This window comes from Takifugu flavidus, chromosome 10, assembly GCF_003711565.1.
Source record: "Takifugu flavidus isolate HTHZ2018 chromosome 10, ASM371156v2, whole genome shotgun sequence".
Taxonomy (NCBI): Eukaryota; Metazoa; Chordata; class Actinopteri; order Tetraodontiformes; family Tetraodontidae; genus Takifugu; species Takifugu flavidus.
Genome location: NC_079529.1, coordinates 5492752 through 5503592, shown reverse-complemented (window position 1 = coordinate 5503592; position 10841 = coordinate 5492752). Strand labels below are relative to the sequence as shown.

The 10841-nt window shown below is 47.8% G+C and overlaps 1 protein-coding gene across 1 annotated transcript; it reads left to right on the top strand.

The window, feature by feature from the left end:
- The first annotated feature begins 933 nt into the window (after positions 1–933).
- Positions 934–10150, top strand: slc6a3 (solute carrier family 6 member 3). Its single transcript, XM_057046224.1, has 16 exons — positions 934–1235; positions 1751–1849; positions 2102–2312; positions 2561–2692; positions 3903–4119; positions 4519–4657; positions 4798–4932; positions 5618–5721; positions 6155–6279; positions 6512–6624; positions 6748–6876; positions 6985–7084; positions 8412–8512; positions 8593–8760; positions 8851–8922; positions 9011–10150. The coding sequence occupies exons 2-16, from the start codon at positions 1793–1795 to the stop codon at positions 9032–9034; spliced, it is 1827 nt and encodes a 608-aa protein (XP_056902204.1). The 5' UTR covers positions 934–1235; positions 1751–1792; the 3' UTR covers positions 9035–10150.
- The last annotated feature ends 691 nt before the right edge of the window (positions 10151–10841 follow it).

The following is a 10841-nucleotide window of genomic DNA, read 5'->3' as shown; positions in this document are numbered from 1 at the left end:
CATTTACCTTTGTGGAGCACATCCAGACCTCATCCTCATCCTCCACCAGGTCCTTCCCCACCCCCTCCTCCTCTGCACCCGTTTCCTTTCTCCCCACTTCCTCTTCCTCCTCCGGCCCCCTTCCTCTTCACCTGGTCTCAGCTGTGGCGTTCGTGAAAACAGGGCCCTCCATTATGCTCACCTCCTCATTGTCAGGGCCCCATCACCGACCCAGCACCGACATCCAATGACCTAACAATTTCTGATAAGAAGCCAGAAGGCCTGACGGACGATTACGGCGCCACAGCGCCGGCGATGCTGCAGATTAGTGTCCGATTGATTGCTTCGACGTGGCTGCGCGGGACGTAAATCTGTCCGGGTTGTGGCCTTCCATTGCCCTGCTCCTGTTAGGGTAATTTCAAACGGGCTGATTGTGTTTAGTGTCAGATGTTACAGGTAATATGATTTTTCTGCCTGCATTGACAGGACGGGTGGGTGAACAGGGTGGGGGTGGGGGGGTCTCTTCAATGGTGAAGCAATAAGGAGGGAACTGACGGTTTGCTGGGAGTTTTTAAGTGTCCGTTTGACAAGTGGGGCTTTAGCAATATTCAAATGATGGTGGGACCATTACAAAGATGCATTTTGGTTCAACGACATGTGAGGAACTTCCGAAGGTGCTGCTTTGTTTGTGATCCAGTAAACAGTGATGGTAAAAATGGATTTCCAAAAACAAAATCTGTTTTTTTGGCCACTTCCAGAGCCTTCGCACAGCTTCAACCTTTTCCCAGTGTCACCAGCAAGGATGGATTTGAAGCCCCTCTGCTCAGGCAGGAGGGAGAGGAAGCCCGGGTGAGGAGGGAGGGGGAGGAGGAGGAGGAGGAGGAGAGAAGAGAGTCATGGGGGGGCTGGGGGGGTGTACTTGATTGTTTCTCATACAAGAGTGGTATCGCAGACGGATCTCCATAGCAGACCACAGGGTACTCTGGGCTCAGTGTGTCCATCACTGTGGCCAAAGAGGGTGGGAGGGCAAGAGACCCCAGCTGCAGCCTCTAGCACCTTCATCCCTTCACTCTCTGACTACATCTTCTGTCGTTTCTATATTTTTTTCACCGTCACCGGGAAAAACTTGTGAGGGACCAGCGGACAGCACTATGCTCGGCACCTGCTCGCTCTGCACCGAAGAACATCGACCAAACTGGGATTAAATCGTCCGAAGGGGCAGCCGGGGGAGTTTGCACCTGTCGTCCTTATCAAAGGTGAGTGCTTTTCTTCCTCTCTTTTCATCACAGGTCACATTCAATGCTCGTCTTTGGCGATCAGACCCACAAAATAATTGATTTCTTAGCTTTGAGCAAATCCAATCTGCCCTTTTGAAATGTCCTCCACGATGATTGACCACCAGCAGATCAGGAAGACATTTCAAATTTCTGGATGTGGTGGGGAAAATAGAAATGTTTTTGGAATTGCCAAAATACAGGTAGAGTTAAATTTGTAACCCTAATCCAACCGTAACCCTAAGTTTTTAAGAAGAAATCTTCAAATCTTATGGAATAGTGGCTGGATAGCCCCCGGGGGCCAAATCTGCATGTGTAAAATGGCGATCAACAAGTGTGAAATGAGGCATATCTGACGCCGGGAGTCTCGGGGACACCGTCCTTCTCCGCACTTGAAACCCGGATCACTTAAATGTCATTTGTGTTTGAAACCACCTTGATCTTCCGATAGCAGAATTTTCCTCCTTGCTTGCGTCTCACTGCCCTCTCTCCCTCAGCCTCGACCGTCCTGACACCCGGACATCGTCCCTGTCAGCCTCATGTCCTCAACTGTAGCCCCAGAAAAATCCACCTCTAACGCCATGGGTCCCAAAGAGGTCAGTGTCAGTGTCTTTTCTATTTTTCCTGTGTAAATATGACCTATCACCTCAATTTTGGGTCATTCTGGCTTTTATTTCCTCCCTTTTTACTATATTTTCTAACTATTGTGTCCAACCCACAGAGAGAAAAAGCATTAACATGTGTAATAACTGAATAATAAAGCATTAGTTACAGTATAGCTGTTTTCCATCCATGTGTGCAGGACAATCTATCATTCATTGACCTCCTGGACCTCTCGCTCTCTTTAGGTGGAGCTGATTCTGGTGAAAGAGCAGAACGGGGTCCAGTTCACGTCCAGCGCCCTGGTGGCTCCGCCTCCGCCTCAGACCAACACGAGTGGCGAGGAGGACAGGGAGACCTGGGGGAAGAAGATCGACTTCCTGCTGTCCGTGATCGGCTTTGCTGTCGACCTCGCCAACGTCTGGAGGTTCCCCTACCTGTGCTACAAGAATGGAGGAGGTGAGGAGGGGGACTTCTGAAGGGTGGAGGGAGATGAAAATGAAGGATGAATAAATGTATTGGATCAAAATGGTGGAGGGGTGGGGGGGTGGGGGGTCCAGCTCCAACAATTACTGCTAATTGCAGCTGTTTAACATAAAACATTTAAAAGCTTTCAAAGATAATGAAGCCATACCCCAGCCTGAGCAGCCGCGTTCACGGAAAGGCTCAATTTACCCACAATGCCGCTCTTCCTCTTGTGTGTACAGGTGCGTTCCTGGTGCCCTACCTCTTCTTCATGGTGATAGCGGGCATGCCTCTCTTCTACATGGAGCTGGCTCTGGGACAGTACAACAGGGAAGGGGCCGCGGGGGTCTGGAAGATCTGTCCCATATTCAAAGGTCAGCTCGCCCATAAATGTGCGCAACAGACCTGTCGCAGCGTGCCCCCCCGTCCTCGGGCCTTCCTCCCTTAACATCCGCTTGTCCACCCGCCCCCCCCCACACGTTGCGCTCTCCTCCCAGGCAGGGAGGGTCGCCAGGCGTCTGCCTGCACTCAGATGGAAGGCAAATGAAAATTGGGCTTTTAGGTTGCGATCGTCCGAATCCTCCAGTCAAACGTCAGTTTTCAACACATCGATGAGCGGAGCAGACGCAGTCAGTGGGTGAAGATATAATTATACTGGCTCGGCTCTTTTCCCAGCTCCAGTGTGAGCACCAGCATCTTCTTCAGCTTATATGATGACATATATCTGCAGACACATCAGGCTCTAAAGGTGAAGATGCTCCACCATCTGTTGTTCTACCTCATGTCCTTGTTGAAGGTGGCCCGGAGTGTGCATGCGTGCGTGCGTGCGTGCACTCACTCATGCGCGTGTCTTCTGCACGCGGCCGTGCACGCCTGTCCGAGACCACACAGAGTAGGTTGACGCTCTAATCACACGCTTGGCGTGCTCTTTCTGGTGCAGGGGATAACAGTAATTATTCAAACACACACATACACGAGTCCTTATTGACAGTAATTATTCTGATCAGCGAGCTGGTTTCCTGTCGGGATCAATGCGTTTGGAGGGAGAGAGGTGGAACAACAGCCTGCACAGGGAGGATGGAGAGATAAGGCGGCAGCATGCGGCGCTAATAAGAGGCGCCGACGCCTGGACAAATATCACATCCACATCACAAAGGAATCGATAAGGTGCGGTCCTGCGTCTTAGCAAAGGTTGACAATTAAATTCTGCTTTAGAAGTGAAGATTAAGGCCTTATGGTGGGTTCTTTGAAAGTTTCTGAGAGACCGCAGTGAGTGTATCACAACTCCAAACTATTTCCTGTCAGATAGCTGGACTACTAACGGTGTTCTGACTTCGAGACAAAGCCGCACTCCTTAAGTTCCATTTCCACTGCTAATGTTGTCTGATTTGCACTCGGAAGGGTGGATAACACAGTTCAAAACATATTGTATAAGTCCAGATTCCCTCCAGATCAAGAGTTTCCAAAAGTCCATGAAGGCTCAACAAAATTGGAGAGTTATCCCTTAAAGTCCAGAGTGAGCACAGGGGACATCTCGGAACGCCGTCCGCTCCGCCTTTAACTGCTTCTCTGAACGTCTGACAGGTGTGGGCTTTACAGTGATCCTCATTTCCCTCTACGTGGGCTTCTACTACAACGTCATCATCTCCTGGGCCCTGTTCTACCTCTTCTCCTCCTTCACCGGAGAGCTGCCGTGGGTCCACTGCAACAACACATGGAACAGTCCCAACTGCTCTGCCTGGGCTGACAACAGCTCCGTCAGTGACATTTATAAAGCCACCCCTGCCCAGGAATACTTTGAGTAAGTAGACCTTCAGGGTTTATGAACATTTGTCCGATGACTGCCAGGAAGTAGAAATAGAAAAAGTCACGCCATGCTCTGGGATGATAAATGGTCTTCTCATATCGTATATTTACCTCTAAATGGCTGCTGCGTCTGGCTACATTTAGCCTGTAAAGTCGTCCAGGTGTCTCTTGTAAAGTGAGGGGGTTTGTTCTCTGGTGACAGTCGAGGCATTTCAGGTGTTCTGGATGAAAAGAACCACCTGGAGACAATTTGACCACATCAGAGACGTTCTATTACATAAAAAGAACCGTTCAACTTCTCTCTTGGCCTATTTCTGGAAGCCGAGTTGCTCGGTCTGAAGTGCGTTGTTCTTTGAGAGGACAGAACCCACGCTCACGGTTCTGTTCTTCTCAGACGAGGGGTCCTGCACATTCAGGACAGCGGTGGCATCGGTGATCTCGGTAGGCCGCGCTGGCAGCTGACTTCCTGTCTCGGCGTGGTGATCGTTCTGCTCTACTTCAGCCTCTGGAAGGGAGTCAAGACATCTGGAAAGGTACGAGTGACACGGCGGCGACGTGATCGGCCGACACTCATAGGCGTGAGGCGTTTAAGTGCAGCTTGGATGTAGGCAGCCTCGCGTGCAGGCACGCCTAATTCGAGCATGACTGCGTGAACCCCATGCCATCCTTTCAGGTTGTGTGGATCACAGCTACCATGCCCTACGTGGTCCTGACTGTGCTGCTGGTCCGCGGAGTCACTCTGCCCGGAGCCAGGGATGGCATTAAGGCTTACCTCTCCGTGGACTTCCTGAAACTCTGCGAGGCAAAGGTGAGTGAGGAGGGGGGCAATAAGGATAGCGATGGTGATGTGGCAGAAATAAAAGAAGAGCAACTAACAGTGGGCCATCATCCTTTCCTTTCAATGGACTTGTTACATGCTGTTAGGGAGTTCCGCAGATCCGATTTAGCAGCGCCTTTAACACTTTGATACCTTTCCTCCACCCCTGACACCCTTCTTTTTTTTTTTTTTACAAGTATTGTGACCACAACTACAGCCCGAGAGTGTGTATTTGCTGATAAATGTAGTGTAACTAGGATACAAAACGCAGTTTTGGGAGACAAACATGGCACCCTGACGCATGTTTATAGTCTTGAGTCTCATCAGTTAAAGTGGAAGTATTTGAGTATTTGAGTTTTTTTTCTTTTTTTTTTTTTAGATCGAACCACTTGTAGCAGTACAATATTTATCTGAATAGTGTTCAAGCTGCTGCAGCAGTTATGGCGAGTTGAAGCAGCGGCAGCAGCCAGGAGACACAGGAGATGCAATTGCAGAATTAGATTAGATAGATGCATGGAGCCGTAATTTGCAAAATTACCCCCTGTATTCACTGGCCTCTTTCATCTACTGCCGTTGAATGAGTTTCCTGCAATTATCCCTAATAATGGCTTTTTTCCCCTCTCCTGTGCCTTTTGTTTGCCGCTTCACACAAGTATGGCTGCTCTGTCGCTCGCAGGTTTGGATCGAGGCGGCGACGCAGATCTGTTTCTCCCTGGGAGTCGGGTTCGGCGTGCTGATCGCATTTTCCAGCTACAACAAATTCTCCAACAACTGTTACAGGTAAAACTGAAGGCGAAGGACGAAGGGAAGTTGATTCAGCGCACACACACGCACACACACACACACACACACACACACACACACACACACACACACACACACACACACTCACACACACACTCACACATAACCTTTGAAGCTCCCTGAAACCCGTTACGCCGATGACACCCTGCTGTGCCACAGGCAGCTGTAGCACCAATCAAAACTGTCGCGCTCTTTGAAAATCATCAGCGTCCCACAGGCGTCTTTTATCTCCTGCTTTGGTTTTAAATGTTTCTGAGGAGCAAAAGGCGCCGCTGGGAGGATTTCGCCAAGAAGGAAAAAAAATTATTTGTCCTTTGAAGACCTGGAAGAGCTTCTGCTTTGGAGAGTTAAACTCTCACTTTCTCATTGCGAACATTTTGTGTCCTGTTTTTTTTTTTTCTTGACCCAGAGATGCCATCATCACCAGCTCCATCAACTCCTTGACGAGCTTTTTCTCTGGCTTTGTGGTCTTCTCCTTCCTGGGGTATATGTCCCACAAGCACAACGTGGCTTTGGACAAAGTCGTCAGAGATGGTAAAGTGTAACTGATCCACACTTTGTACACCCTTTCTTCCTTTTTACGTTTAGAATGGAACAAAACTATCAGCCTGTTCTTCTTGAACACATTTCTGATGTCCAGATTTTTTCATGTTGACCATTAGCACCTTCTAATACTGTTCGTTCTGCACATTTCAATGAAGGCTGGCTGTTATTCCATGATCATTATGAAAATGTTTCTGCTTCTCTATGTTTAATCCTCGTCCAGGTGCTGGATTGGTGTTTGTTATTTACCCAGAAGCCATTGCAACTCTTCCGGGTTCATCCGTGTGGGCGGTTATCTTCTTCATTATGTTGTTTACGTTGGGCATTGACAGTGCTGTGAGGCTATACACACACAAAGGCACACAAATGCACACACACATCCTTGTAGTCCTATATTTGTGAGAACTTCCAAAACCATAACCAGCCCCTTACCATTCCAATTCTGTCTCCTTCCTGTAGATGGGTGGGATGGAATCGGTGATCACGGGGCTCATCGATGAGTTCAAATTCCTCCATAAGCACAGAGAGCAGTTCACCCTCTTCATCGTCGTTTCCACCTTCCTCATATCGCTCTTTTGTGTAACAAATGTAAGTTCCATCCCAGACCCAGACTCTTAGCTGCATCGCTAACTGGACCATCACCTTCTTTAGCTTCTCTTTTTGCTGATTATTCTTTATTTTCCTGTGCTTCCTTAGGGGGGGATGTACGTGTTCATTCTGCTGGATCACTTTGCTGCAGGAACATCAATTCTCTTTGGAGTGCTTATTGAAGCCATCGGCATCGCTTGGTTCTATGGTGAGAGAACTAAAATGAGCGATTCAAGTTTTCATGGTCAGCAAAGCTGATATTATATTAGCTCCATGATGAGACATCTGTTGGTATAGATCTGCTGTGCCTCAACAAGTCACAGGTTATTAGACCGGGAGACGCAGCCGCTGGTGGGTCTGCAGCCACTAATGGTTTTGGCCTCTTCAGTTTTGTTGCATGTGTCTTCTGGGGACGGGAAAGTACGGCAGAGCCTGCCGGAGTCGACCCCGGCTTTGACCGCTGCGTGTGTCACCTCTGTGTTCGCTCAGCGGTGGTGTGACAGCCGCACGCAGAAAATTGCAGCTGAGGAACAGGCAATTCCCGTTTGACATGAACAGGATCAGCTGTCTAATAGCTAGGTTGTGGATTGTTGTGGGTGGCAAGTGAGGAGGGGCCCTCAAAGTCATTTTATCTCCAGATGTCTAAGTTCTACTCGCGTTCGGTTTAAAAAGAAAAAGAAAAACTGGCAGCACCTTGATGCTGAAGCTCTATGTAGAAGAAAAAAGCTCTGTTGATTTGTGATGTTTAATTTATGACCAGGTGAGCCCCCAGTGGCCAGGTTTTGGTTTACATTAGCAGGCAGACATAATTCAAGTGCAAACTTGTAGTCCAGACCCTGTTTTTTGGGGACTACAGTCAGAATCATTTCCCCTTATTTATTTGTCACATGATGACACATATTTTAGGAACAGAATGAACTACCACTTTAGCTAGCAAATAAGCTAGCAGATATTGCAAGCTTCATATTATTATTATTATCTACACTGTGTTTATTTCCTTTATTGTATAGTTCAAATTACCACCAGCTGCTTTCGTCATAGCTTGTGTGGAGTAAAAAAAAAAAAAATTATTTTTTTTTTTTTTTGCAAAAACACATAGATAAGTACGGTTGTTTAAAAACAAGGTTAAGGAGAGTCAAATGGCTACCATGAACGTTTTGATTTTCTGCTGAGCCTGATTATGGACAGATCGGCAAAGCGTTAAATACGAAGCAAGCCTCGGGCGTTGGGGTCAGCGTATTACCCCATTTTGGTGGGTCCTGACCTTGGCAAGTCGAATAAATCAAGCCTACGGCGTCTTTGGGCCTTTCCTCTCAGAACTCCCTCACAGAGACCCTCTGACCCCCGATCACTGTGGTTTTTCCCATAGCTGTCCACTGCATAAGTACATTTAGCTTCCCCGAATACCTGCTTGTCCGTCTGGGTAAATTCCTTTGCACAGAGATGCCTCCCAGGCAAGGAGCTGCTGAGGTGGGTTGAATAAGGGGTGTCATTTTTGCAACTCAGTTTCAGGATTATGTTTCCCACTGTTTCAGGGGTGGACCGATTCAGCGATGACATCGAGGAGATGATTGGCCAGCGGCCAGGGATGTACTGGAGGCTGTGCTGGAAGTTTGTCAGCCCCTGCTTCCTCCTGGTGAGCCCGAAATTGGAGAGAAAAGTTATAATAGTTGTTAGCATGAAGCCGATTCAGTGACCTGGAATTCTCTCTTGCAGTTTATGGTGGTGGTGAGTTTCGCCACCTTCAACCCCCCCGTCTACGGTTCCTACGTATTCCCTCCATGGGCAAACATGGTGGGGTGGTGTCTGGCAATGTCCTCCATGTCCATGGTACCCCTCTACGCCATCTACAAGATGTGCATCCTGCCCGGAAAGTTCTGCAACGTAAGCTCCGGCGCTGCCGTGGTTTTTCCCCATCCTGTTCTTACGAAATGTTGTCCGATAAATGCAAGTTCACCTTTTGTCCTGTAACAGAGACTGGCCTATGCCATCACCCCGGAGACAGAGCATCATTTGGTGGACAACGGGGAGGTTCGGCAGTTAACGGTAAGGGATGACATCACATAGCATAGCTTAATAATTATGGATAATTGATTTAGCCACTAAATCATCGGCAAATTCCACCCCCCCACAGCTGCATCACTGGTTGGTGGTCTAAAAACCACGAACGAGTGAGAGAACGAGGAGAAGGACTGAGTGCAAGAGGCATGAGGTGGACGAGTGGACGTACAGCGAATGTCTGACTAGCGAGGAAGAGGAGAGGGTTGATGACGGTGTTAACGAAGGGAGTCGTTTTTGTTCCAAAGCGCCGACGTGAACCGGTTGAAATCGTGTCGTCCTTGAATTCCCGCAGTGGATGTGTTGAAATCGATGTGATCGGGATTCGGTCAAATGTGTTCAGCCTTCTTCTTCCACGTAATATAGGAGGTGCTCCATTTCCAGTATCATCAACCTCTTTATGTATCTTTTCTCATTCTAAGTTGCAAAGGAAGGAATGCTGGTAGAGCAAAACAAGCAGAAGTTGATGTTTCTATGAATGTTTTGAGTAAAAAAAAAACTCCTTCCTCATCATCGGTCGCGTAATGAGCATTTTTCTTGTTTAGGTTGATTTGTTTTTTCTTAAAGACTGTTATAAAACACATGATTCTAGCTGGGAAACACTGTTACTCTTATGGTCACATCAATATTAGCGTCACTGGCTGTCTCCAAACACGCCGCCTATTGCCTACGTTGAACACTAACTAGGGTGTGTGTGAATTTGTAGGGGTATCTGAATGTGAAGTGAAGATCGCTGTTCCCTATTAAGTGCAGTCAATGTATCCCAGAATGCATTATTAAAAAAGGAGTGGACAACAGATGCTCCCTAACCAATTGAGGGAGTAGGGAACAAGTGTGTGATTTTGGACACAGCTACTGACTTGTCTTAGTTAAGGGGCTCCACCCCTCCTCCAGCACACACACTCACTCCCATTTTCCAGAAAGCTTTAAACTTTGCGTTTACATATTCAGTGTCCTAAGACTGTTTTAAAAGCTGCTGTTCAACCATAAATTAGTGATGTAAAATATGAAGTAATTCAGTTATCGGTGTGTAAATGTGCCGTATCGTTGCGTATTAAAGGTGCCCTGTGTCATGGCCTCGTGGTGCATGTGCCAAACCAGTGAGCTCATCCCATCCTCCATCATGCTTGTGCTGCTGTGCCGTGCCTCGTGGTGTCTCCGCCTGTATGACTTTATTTTGTACCGTCGAAATAAAACTGTCCAACTTTAACACAAAGTCCATACATCTGCTTTCTAGTCCACTCAGATCTGCACACATGCTGCTGAGGAACACTGGCCTTTTCCAAACACCTTTTGTAAATAAAGACGCAGAAGAGGAAGAGCGTAGAAAACCTGAAGGAAGGTGGAGGGTGGCGGCGTGAGCCTGAATCCCTGCTGGTCATTACGATTACAGCTCGGTTGCTGAGACATTACACTGCGTCTCTGGGACACCGATGACCGTCTGGAAAAACCCGCAGATATATCGACGTCTCTGCATATCGATCATCAATGTCAACTGACTAATTTCCATCATTATTGGCCTTTTGCTGAAGGATAAATTTGTCTTTATTTGGTGCAGGGGGCTAAAGATGTGGTGGGTTATTTACTGGGTGATTAATGACCAAGAAAATGGCTGCAGATAGCGCGTTAGCATTAAGCTAACGAGACAGTAAATAAATCAGGCACTGCTGTTAGGCTTCAGATGTGTCTTGGCTGATTCCCCTGCCTGGCCACAAAGATAAAAAATTAAACTGCAAAGCTATTCTGACGACAGCGGCAGTTTTAAAAAGGGGCCATCATCACATCACAACAGCAATTATGTGTCATTTCACAAGTAGCCACCAGAGAGGAAGCAGAGGTGTTCAGATGTGCGCTGCACTTTCTGCTGCAGGGCTGCAGGGTGGGGTTCCCCAGTATGATTCTGGCTA

Bases quoted from the DNA above. Each gene is read 5' to 3' on its own strand.
- slc6a3 (XM_057046224.1), top strand. From the start codon at position 1,793: ATGTCCTCAACTGTAGCCCCAGAAAAATCCACCTCTAACGCCATGGGT. The intron at 6,280-6,511 runs GTAAAGTGTAAC...ATCCTCGTCCAG, and splicing joins GGACAAAGTCGTCAGAGATG to GTGCTGGATTGGTGTTTGTT. The intron at 6,625-6,747 runs GTGAGGCTATAC...TCCTTCCTGTAG, and splicing joins CGTTGGGCATTGACAGTGCT to ATGGGTGGGATGGAATCGGT.